The sequence below is a fragment of the Euprymna scolopes genome, chromosome 15 (assembly GCF_053919585.1).
Source record: "Euprymna scolopes isolate OS-2025 chromosome 15, ASM5391958v1, whole genome shotgun sequence".
Classification (NCBI taxonomy): Eukaryota; Metazoa; Mollusca; class Cephalopoda; order Sepiida; family Sepiolidae; genus Euprymna; species Euprymna scolopes.
Genome location: NC_136496.1, coordinates 11,117,004 through 11,129,319, shown reverse-complemented (window position 1 = coordinate 11,129,319; position 12,316 = coordinate 11,117,004). Strand labels below are relative to the sequence as shown.

Sequence of the window (12,316 nt, the reverse complement as noted above, 5' to 3'; positions counted from 1 at the left end):
GAGATACGTGATTGGATCGGAGAGAAACTGTCAAAAATATGTAACTGTTAACATCGTCAAAAAAAAAGTGGATTCTGGTTCAAATCTGTCAATCATCAACATGCAAATATGAAAATGTTGAAGAAACTAATTATAATGAGAAATAACAAAACTCGTACAGTGAAAGACAATAAGATCAAATTTGAGGGAGAACTGTGACATTAAATAATAAGAGTTTTGGGAATAATCCACCCGAAAATCTCTTTGGAACCGATTGGATGGAGCGATTTTAACTGTATGACCAACCGATAAATAAATTCTGCTAAAACGTAGAAAACTCGTTTACTTCGCCACATCAATTAGAAAACGAGTTAAAGGAAAATTTTCCAGAAGTTTTCTCGTTCGGAATAGGAAGATGTACCAAGGCTTTAGTCAAATTATTGCTAAAGGAAAACGCTCCACTCGTATGGTAGTGGAGCTTCTATACTACATATAATTCTCGACGGTACCAAAAAATCGATTGCTCATGCATCCAGAACGTTATTGCTAGCCGGGAGACAGTACTTACAAATCGCAAAAGAAACTCTAAGTATTATATTCGCGGTATAGAAATTTCATAAGTACTTACATGACAGAACTTTCACATTATAAACTGAGCATAAGCCGTTACTCGCGATTTTCGACTACAAAAAGGCTTACTGACTTCTTACTGCCAATAGACTATTGGTATGGAACACAATTCTACTTAATTATAACTTGAAGCTGGAGTGTCCTGTTATCAAAACAGATTAGCCATCAAAGAAAGATAACTTTTTGAGGATTCAGTAATTGATTCGCTTCGTGCCGATTGCACAACATAATTAGAGAGTTTCAGTATCCCTTCCTGAAAATATAAGAGAATCTGAAAAAGGCGACGTTATCTGCGATATCAAAAGCAAGATCTCGCCATGAAGGACAACAAGGTTCCAGAAATATTCTCGCATTGTGACGAGGTCTTACTGTATAGCGAATAAATGATAATCCTGAAAAGAATGCCACGGGATTTTCACACGGGCCACGCTGGAAAAAACGGATGCAAAGCTTAATGAGCAGCTACGTTTACCGGTTTTACACGGACAATGAAAATGATTGACTCTTGTAGAAGTTGCGTCCTAGCTGCAAAAGCACCAAGCATCAGGTTTAAACCTCAGCCGAAAACTGACCCACCCTGGTCAAGAATCCACATCGACTTTGCAAGCCCTCTCGACGCTTATTACTTAATCTTAATTGATAGTTACACCAAGTGACCTAAGGTATTAAGCATGGACAACAATAAATGTCTACATGGACTATTTTCACGTGTCGGTGTAGTAGACTGAATCGTGAGCGATAATAGAACCCAACTTTTGCAATAGGTTCCAGATCAAAAACATTATCACTACACAATATCTCCTTAGATCGAAGCTGCAGGTGGAACGATTCGGGGATATACTCAAAAGAGCACTGACAATACTCAAGGTTCACCGACGGATCAATACCCTGGAACAATTCTTTCCACGTGTATAGAATCAAACTTAATCCTAATAACCCAACAGCGTTCTCACCGGTAAAAACCATATTCGCACGGAAAGAACCGATCGATTCCATTTTACACACATTCGACGTTAACGTTCCCCAATCAACCACTGAGCACCGACAATCGTTTCGGAAAAGGAAATTCACCGATCCACTTATGATCGACCCTAAACGAAAGTACACTTTTTTACGAAGAAAAATATTAAGAGGGGATGATGCGGTGGCACCCTTACAGATTCTGACGAGGGACTTTTCGTTATGTAACTTCCGGTTGCCGGGTTCTACTTTTCAGCAGTTTTAACCAAACACTCAGAAAGAGAGAGAGAGAGAGAGAGAGAGAGAGAAGAGAGAGAGAAAGAGAGAGAGAGAGAGAGAGAAAGAGAGATAGATAGATAGATAGAGAGAGAGATAGAAAGAGAGAGAAAGAGAGAGAGAGAAAGAGAGAGAGAGAAAGAGAGAGAGAGAAAGAGAGAGAAAGAGAGAGAGAGAAAGAGAGAGAGAGAAAGAGGGAGAGAGAGAAAGAGAGATAGATAGATAGATAGAGAGAGAGAGAAAGAGAGAGAAAGAGAGAGAGAGAGAAAGAGAGAGAGAAAGATAGATAGATAGATAGAGAGAGAGAGAGAGAGAGAGAAAGAGAGAGAGAGAGTCGTTACTTTGTCCTTTAGTTGAGCGGAGTTCCCACTCAACTTACATTGTTTCTGTATTTTCTGTTTAATATATTATTAATTTCACTGTTTCTGAATCTTTTCGTTATGTTTGTTTCAATATTAACACCGTAACACGAAGAAAGTGAGTTTGTTTTAGTTCAGTACAACAAGAATTGTCATTTCTTTTGGTTTACTTTTCTAATTGATATTTTAAACTTTCTAATTTTAATAAAAATGTATTAGTTCAGTAAGCTTAGTTAACGGAATTATCTTTTTATATCAATATAAATAAAACAGAAGATGTATGTCTGCCTTTCTGTGTGTAAATATTTAACCAATAAACTCTTAAACTATTAGTCACATAACACTGTAATTAAGAGGAGATGTTAATCATACACCAAGGCTCGTTTTTAATGAGTAAAATGTTAGTTTGGCTGAATAAATAACGCATACAGAAATATATCGTCAAGCTGAAATGTAAAATGTTAATTTCAACTTGCCGACATATTTCTATTACTTTTGAGCATGCGCAAATTCATTCATGGCTTGATGTGATTTAATTTTAAATCATTTTTTATCTGTATGTGGATATCTCAAACGGTAGGCGTGCTAAATGTTTTGGTTTCGATTCTTACTGATGACACTCAAGTCATTTAAAAAAAAAATTAAATCAGTACTATGTAGTAAGTACAATATAATCTTCAATATAGAATTTTTTTTCTGTAATAATAAATACGAAATCCTCATGAATCTAAATATATTTAAGCGTATTTTAAAACCGAATAAGATTTGACGACCCCCCCGCTCGTACAAAACAAAACATATTAATACTTGATTAAAAAATAAAGAAAGTTATTTACGAAGAGAAAACGTCCCAGTTTAAGAGGACATTCTGAACCCGACGTTATGGTGTTCTTTAATTTATTCGAGTATTCTGAAAGATGATTTTAAAATATTATGAATAGCCAGACAGCAGTACTGAAATAGAATCGTTCCAATATTCGTTTACTTCTTGCATACATAGTTTTGGAAAAAAGACGAAACTAAAAGATTCCAAATATCTGGAAATCCCAAAATTTGAAAACCTCAGAAAATCATGGATTTAAAAAATTACCTAAAAATGTACAAAGGATGAAAAAAAAAAAAAAAACGGGGCTCGTGAAAGAAAGGGTTAATGAAGAAAAAGTATATGTCTTAAATATATATAGATAGATATTGTTTATATATAGATATGGTTTATATATTTATGGAGATGAAATATTTAAATTATTTTTTCAAAGCTATAAAATTAACTATTCAAAAACAAAAAAAATAAATAAATAAACGAAGTTCTTCAACAGAAAGAGAAAAAAAGTTTCTGAAAGGATAAAAATAAGTTTGAGAAAAAAGCCCAAAAATATTTGTAAAAGAATTTAATTACTTACATTAATGTGAAATGTAAAAACAAAAACAAAAAACGCATGCTCATTATTTTAAACAGTGACTTCTTCCCTGGAAAAACAAAACTAGAAAGGAAAAAAAAACATTCTTATTTATTTCAAGAACATAGGAATATTATGTTCACTTTCCTGTATAATTTTTTTTAAAATTAAGTGCAATTACTTGAATCTCTCTTGCACATGGTTCACTGGGTATATTTGCAAGTTAGTTTTTATAATTAATTTTCATGACCTCAGTTGTTTCCATAATTACTGGAATGATGGAGATCTGCCTAAGATTCCTGTTTCCTTTCATGTGACACATATGGCCTTTGTATTTCCTTATCTTGTCCCTCTCAGCGATGTTATGCCGTAACATAATTGTGACACGGATATATAATAAGATGCGTCTGTATCCTTCTTGTGCCACATAATTATGCAAGGTTAAATAGCCTCGTTTTCTAAGTATGGAATCGTAAGAATCCAACTTTTATGTCATTCACTATTAAATTCTTTTTACAGATCGCGCAATGGAGATATTTAAACACCTCGTTGTGTCACGTCATATAATAGCTGTTTCCAAGCAGAACCTTACAGCTGACTGACAATATCTACTTATCATTGCTGAGACCAAGAACTAGTATCAGTTAAAAATAAAGAATAAACAATAACTTAAAAAAATGATAAAAAAGAAAAAAAAATATAATAATAATAATAATAATAATAAAAATTATTATTATTATTATTATTATTATTATTATTATTATTATTATTATTATTATTATACCTATTGATGATATAATCAGAGTGGCATAGAAAATCTTAATTGTGGGAGAGTTAAGTTAGTTTCTCCTTTCTTTGTAAAACTAAAGATTTAAGAGACGCAGTTTAGTCGGAATAAATATAGTTAATTAAAACATGCTTTAGGAAGTACTGTTCGTGTCGAGTAAAACAATTTTCTCGGGTAGTGTTTGGTTATTTTTTCACTAAATGATTCTTGCATGCTTGAATCTTGTCTTCGACGATCAGGATATCTGATATTAAAATATGTATGGCAAATAAATTTATATATATATGTATATATATATATATATATATATATATATATATATATATATATATATAGTAAGTTATAAAAATATATATGGCAATTAAGCTATACAGAATATTCTGCGTTTCATCCACGCTAGGATTCGTCAGGCTTATGCGAAGAGGTGTAGTTAACTCGCGTTTTTATATACGCACATTCTATTGAGATTTAGTTAGCCAATTAGATTCCTAGTTCCTACCGTGTCCCTCCTAATCAGCCAATGGGCAGACACTTACAGGACAAAGGCTCGGTTGACCTTAGGTTCAACCCTTTCTTTTGCGTGTGTTCGAGACGAAGTAGGTTCATTCCACTGTCAGATTTTCGCTTTAGTTTGCTTATGGGATGTTAGTTAATCAAGCAAACAACAGCTAAAATCCGACAGTATAATAAACTTATTTCGTCTCGAAAAAGGTTTGCTTGGTCCTTGTTAGTTAATAGACTTTCTTGTGTGTGATGCGTTTGCTCGTGTGGCAGAGTACCCTTCTCGCATGCAAGAGGCTCGGGTTTTAATCCCGTGCTCGGATGTGTCTAACTTACGAGCCCAAATAAAGGCGAAACAAGCTTTGGACTTCCGTTTTCTCTCTTTTTCGCGCTCTCTCTCTCTCTCTCTCTCTCTCGCTCTCACTAACTCTCTCTCTCTCTCTATATATATATATATATGTATATATATATATATATGTATATATATATATATATATATATATATATATAGAGAGAGAGAGAGAGAGAGAGAGATATTTACCACATCTATTTTACTAGATTATATACTTAAAAGATATAATAATATTATATATATATATATATATATATACATATATATACATATATATATATATATATATATATATATATATATATATATATATATATATATATACTAGCATTTCATCCCGGCGTTGCCCGGGTGTTTTGCGGTGTATGCTGAGCAAAAATGGTCAATTGTTTTAAATTTGACCCCTATTATGAGCCCTTAAAATTTATTGTTTTCAGCTCAATCTGATTTATTAAGTTAGATCAATGTCCAAGGAAGCTATATCTAAAATTTCAAGTGTCTAGACCCAAAATGGTCGGAGGAGGTTGGTAGAGTTCTCAAAGGTCAAGTCGTTGAACTTTGACCTCTTAACAGCCAAATTTCTGGCCGATCACCGATCACATAGATTTTTCCAAATCTCAGTACCCTGTATATCAAGTTTCGAGTCTGTAGAGTAAAAATTGACAGAGTTATTGCGTAGGGAAATGTACACACACAGACAGACACACAGACACGTTCACTTTTATAGATATATAGATATGCGTATGGGCGTGGTTTAGAAATGATGAAATAAGTAGTATGTTTTATTTTCGATCCTAGCTAATTGCACTCAAGTCACACACAAACACACACACATACATATATATATATATATGTATATATATATATATATATATGTATATATGTATATATATATATGTACACACATATCTATATATATATATATTGTTAGTTTTGATCTCACTACTTTCTAGGTTCAATATAGCAATTGATAGAAAATTGTCCATATAATAGTAAATACGTAATCTGCATGAATTAAAATATCATATTTAAGCGTATATTTCAATCTGGCATCGTCAAGCGACCCGCTAGAAATAGATTAATATTCAATGAAGACAATAAATTAAACTAAGTAAAAAGAAAGATATGCCGGACAGGCATGCAGAAAACTTTATTTCTTTTTAAGCATTTGTAACTTTCTTCGCGATATGATTAAAAAGTTAAACAACATAGCTAAAATTGCGAAGATTAATATGCTGCACAGTTCTGACTTTTTTCTTTTCTTCTTTGCTTTTTTCTTTTTCGTTTCGCTGTTTCTTTATTTCATCTATTTTCTTGTTTATCGTCCTCTTCTACTCCTATGCCTTCCTCCATCTTCTTCTCCTCTATTTTTATCTTCTATTTTCTTTCCATTTGTCCCCGCTCTCTTTTCTTTTCTTTTTTTACATGGACGTCACCACTTATCAAGGCCTGGAAGCTACTCGGGGATAAGGGTTATTGCATGTACAGTAATCAATGGGATATTATCTTAGTAATCATTAATATTGGAAATTTGTAAACTGTCTTACTTAAGGGAGCGGTTTGTCAGGAATTTGTTTATGTTGGACTTGAAGACATCCAAGTTGTAGTCAGGTGGGAAACAGGCAAACGGAAGAAAGTTCCACAGGCGTGCACTTCTTAGAAAGAAGCTCTGCTCATGGATTTAGGCACAGGTAAAGAGTGGGGACAATTATTGACAGTAGTTTCAGCTAGACGGGTGTTTATCGTGAAATATTGACGAGGGTGGGGGACCAGAGATTTGAGCTACGACGAGCACTTGCCATTATCTTGATTTCTTCTTTAGCCTCAATGTTTTTATGTTTACTCTCTCTACGTTCCCCCTTCTCCTCCACTTTTTCCTTTTCTCAATATTTCCATTTTCTATGTTTTCTTTTTCTTCTTCTTCGTCACGCTCCCCCCTTTCCCTTCTTATTCGTCCCCTATTGACACACTTTTTTATTTAATTTATTTTTCCTTGCAAAGATTAAAAGGAAATTGCCTTGCTCTAATTTGATTTCCGGAACGGATGATTATTTAAGGAAATTCTCTGGAGATATTTAACAAAATGAAAACATCGAACTAACACCTGAACAACAAATGAAAGCGCACACATAACAATGGCGTGGAACGTTTGTACAGGGTTAAAATACTATATATATATATATATATATATATATATATATATATATATATTACAAAGGAGTAACCACTTATCAAGGCCCAAGGGCGACTCGAGGATAAGGGTTAATGGGTATACATTAGTTATGGGATTATAGCATAGTAATCATAGGTGCTGGAGATTTTGTAAATAGGATTACTTAGAGTGACGGTTCATCAAGAACTTGTTTACGTTGAACTTGAAAGCAATTGAATTGTAGTCTGCTGGAAAGCAGGCAAACGGAAGAGAGTTTCCAGGCATGCAGTTCTAAGAAAGAAGCTTTGTTAATAGAATCTACGTTTAGGTTTAGGCACAAATAAAAACTGAGGGAAATTATTTATAGTGGCTTTGGCTAAACGAGTGTTTTTCGTGAAAGTTTGGCGAGGGGGAGCGTAAATTGAAGCTCAGACGAGCATTTGCCATGAAAATAACGATAAAGCAGAGACAGACTCGCAACGTCTCTTCTGTGGGAAAGATGTTGCAGGGAAGAGAAAAGGGCACCACCCACTAAGCTACGAAGTCTATTTTGAACAGGCAGGATAAGCTGCTTCTTGATGTGGCAACAGTACTCCATCATTAACCGAACCTGGCTTTTATATAGGCAGAGAATTGCACCAGGAGTGAGATATCTACTGGAGCGGTAGAAGGATCCTACCATTTTTCCAGCAGCATTGGCAACGGATTTGGTATATGTATTCCATTTCAGATCAGGAGTAAAGGTCAAGCCAAGAAGCTTGTCAAAACATGGAGCTTCCCCAAGACGAGAGCCAGTCAGTTCAGCTGATGCCAAATGGGGATCAGAACGTTGATGATGTAAATGTAGGAGGTTGGTTTTAGATGCATTAAAAGTAACCAGCTAGTGCTTTCCCCATTGTACCACGTGCTCAAGATCAGAGGAGAAAGGATCAGAGAGAACTCGGTCAGTTAAGGTCTATGATGTGTTGTTATAGATGGTAGTGTTGTCAGCATAAATGTCAACGAATGATCTTAGGATCTTGCTACTCATCTTCTTTCATAATACCCCTGCAACTTGTGTCCCCGATAGTAGCCCCCTACTTCAAAGTGGCACTGCGTCTTGTTTGGGGTGAAAATGGAATAATAAAGAAATGTTATTTGGAAGATCATTGATGTAGATCAGGAAGAGAGTGAATTTACGATTTTCTCACATCGTCCACATGCCTAAGTTTTCGAAGATAATTCATAGCTTGAAGACGTAATCTCCTTTAACATGGGGGTATTACAGAAACATGTATGCAGATATGTAGCCATTAATGTTTTTATAAATAAATTTAATATATATATATATATATATATATATATATATATTGATTGTTGGAGAGCTATTGGCTACACATTAGCAAACGTGTTTCAATGACCCCCTAGCAGGGAAAATCAGCTCATTAGGCCAAAAATCATCCACCATTGGCCTGATGAGGTGATTTTCCCTTCTAGGGGGTAATTGAAACACGTTTGCTAATGTGTAGCCAATAGCTCTCCAACAATCAATATATTGCTCTGTTTCATGCATTGAGCACTCTTTGGAATGACATATTGTGTTGTTGTTATGAGTTACTGAAAAATTCTACCAACAATATAATATAATAATAATAATAATAATAATAATAATAATAATATATATATATATATATATATATATATATATATATATATATGTATGCATATTTATATGTGAACATATTGGGAAGTGATATACAATATGTCATAAGCGATGCTCTTTGTGTAAAAAAAAGTCGAGCTTAGGCACGTGAACGATGTCAGAAAATCGTTAATTCACTACCCGCATAGCAACGAATGGCGTAGTGGTTAGAAGCCTTGACTGTCGTTTGGGCGGTCGGGTTTTGATCCTGGCTTGAGGTAGTTGCCTGTTTAGCCGCACTGATGAGTTGTGATACAGCGAAAGAGTACTGTATGCGGATATATATATATATATATATATATATGACTGTATTTTCAGCCTCTTTGGATAGAGCACTGTCGTAAATGTATCTCATCCGCTACTTATTTTCCTACAAAGCGAGGTACGCTGTTTGTTTGTAAATAAACAAGCATCTCCAGCAGTGTAGTGGGCAACTATTTATTTAAATAGACTGTTGTTGAGATCCTTTGCAAGAACCGATCCCATGAGCCGATGGGTAGAACTGCCAGCTATCAATGCGATGATTATAGATTCAAACAACCGGCTAAGGAAAAGTGTTAGTCTAGCCGTTCTGATTGATTGTGATACAACGAAAACAGTACTGTATATGGATGACCAGATATATATATATACGTGTGTGTGTGTGTGTGACATTGTTTGTCTGTGTGAGAAGGTTTCAACCAAACTCTACTATAAATATTAGGTCTCCAGACTTAAAAGTTAACATATAGAGAATTTGGGGAAAAATCCGTGTATTTAGCCAGTAAAATAGCTGTTAATATGTAAAATTAAAACATAATTTTGCAGGCATAAGTAGACGCATGCGTAAATATACATTTATACACTTAACAAAGTCATATATTTTGATTTGTAAAAGCACTACGATATAATAATCGATATAGACTTTACACTATATTAATAAATATGACATCCGCATGAACGTAAATATACATTTAAGCGTAATTTACGATCAAGCCACGTCAGGCGACATTTACTATACATTGACTACCGTATAATAATCAATAGATTATTGGCACCATGATAATGAATACGACTTCTACATAACTTGAAATATCATTTTTAAACGTATTTAACGACCGGGCAACGCCGGCCGGTGTGCTAGTTAATTATATAAAATAATTAGATGTGGAAAATTCGAGTGCTTGAGAGCATAAATGTTCAATATAGGATATAATATATGTAAATATATTGAATCTAAACAGAGTTAAATCATTGTTTATATTTCTTATAAAGCTAAACCGATTAATACTTTAGTGTAACGCGACTTTTGGCTAATACTATATTAATGAACACGTATACAGCAAGGTGCAAAACATGCTTATAATCATAACAATTACCACAATCTTCTTCATCGGAATTATCCGGACAATCTCTCCAGAAATCACACCATTTCAACTCGGAGATGCATTGTCCACTCTTACATTTCTTTTCGTCAGGAGCACAAGGATAGTTTTCTGAAAAATAAAAAAAAAATGCATTTTAATTTTTATTTTATCGATTAGAATAAGAACTTTGGATTGTATTCTTTTTTTTTACAATAGTTTTCGTGTGTTAATGTGTTTCTTGTTTTAAATGTTTATTTTGTTTTTGCGATACTCTGTTCGTTCTTTTTGTATTTAGAACTGTAAGGTATTTCTTCTTTAGTACTCATAGATGTTGCTTTCACATTGTATATAATATTTTGTACCATATTTTATGTTTACATTTTTACAATTGAATTATAGCAGATCAGGCTGTCTGAAGATACGAGATTCCTTAAATAAGTTTTCAGACTTTTTTCGTACGGGCACTCTTACTAATAGTACACACATAAAACTCTTGTCTCCTTCGAAGTAATCTCCTTCGGCTGCAATGCACTTTTTGTACGTTCCAACAACTTCTGGAAGTCCCTAAGAAAGTCCTCTTGTGTCAGCGTGTACATGACTCTCGTTGCAGCCTCTTTCATCTCTCCAATTGTCTCAGAATTAGTCTCTAAGGTGTTCCTTGAGCTTAAGGAATAACCAAAAGTCAAAGGAACTGTCTTGATTCCCATCTTGGTCAAATAGAACGTAACAAGGATGGAACACTCTTGGGACGAACTTCACGCAAATGGACACATTACGGTCTTTATCTATGAAATTCTTTATTTGGCCAATCAACTCTGATTTTCTGACTTCCTTTATTTCTGCCACGTATCCTATCATGCCTAACATACTCCTTGCCTTCTTGAATCTCTTATGCCACTCAAGAACTGATGATCGATTCATTTAGCATGGTTCAAAAGCAATCTGAAGCATTCCATACGTTTCTGTACCGTTTTTCTAAGTTTCAAACAGAATTGTATTGAATATCGTTCTTCTAAAGTGCTATCACGTCCAAACTGCAGTTTTGAAACGCACAAGCTGTGACAATCAGACTTTAATAATCATAAAAATTGGTCAGTCATCTCGTAAAATACTGAATTTTCAAGAGTCTACTTCATTTAGTCTAGTGGAATATCAATCTACGCGATGTTACTTGGGGTAGCATAACTAAGAGAATGATGTGTCATCTTCCTCGTATAAGTCAGTATATAGTCGTGTCGAATGGGTCTTATTTTGACTTCAAATACTAGGTCAGTTTGAATATTTGATCACAATATACTTGTATGATGAAGTAGTTCCATGAAATTTTGTTAAGTAGCGAGGTGATATGTATCAGCAATTCACAGTTATCTATATACCACATATATATTTATGCGTGTCTAGCGGTGATATATATATATATATATATATATATATATATATATATATATAATGGACTGTATATATACATGTGATTTTCTAGCAACATTGTCTCGTCTGTTCATGGGTGCGAATGTGTGTATAACAGATTCAACTGCAGTTCATTGACGGGACACAATAACATACGCGACAGTTTTTAACAAAATCACTAATTACATTTTCTGTGGCGATTACATAAGGCCAAAAACGACAATCGACATCCGGGTTATATTTTCATGCAACTTTTATTTTATTGTACGCATTTCTTTATTTCTACATTATTGCTATTTTCTGTGCCTGATAACCTCTACTTCAGTACAGACCATTATCCGTCCGCTATCTGACCAGATCTAGATCCTCTTCACGCATGCGCTACTCAACTTCTCTAACTGACTACATTTCTATAATACAATCTTTCCTCTCTGTTCGTTATCTGACGTTACCACAAAGTCATCTTCGATTTTGCTTTGATCTATTATC

The 12,316-nt window shown here is 34.2% G+C and overlaps 1 protein-coding gene across 2 annotated transcripts in view; it reads right to left on the bottom strand.

Annotated features, from left to right (window-relative positions):
• The window catches only part of LOC145293721 (G-protein coupled receptor GRL101-like), a 761,328-nt gene that overhangs the window by 314,319 nt on the left and 434,693 nt on the right, over positions 1-12,316 (bottom strand). For both annotated transcript variants that reach the window (XM_080140164.1, XM_080140165.1), the window contains exon 10: positions 10,433-10,549. In XM_080140164.1, the coding sequence (XP_079996290.1) occupies positions 10,433-10,549 (117 nt within the window). The remainder of the gene's footprint in view (positions 1-10,432; positions 10,550-12,316) is intronic.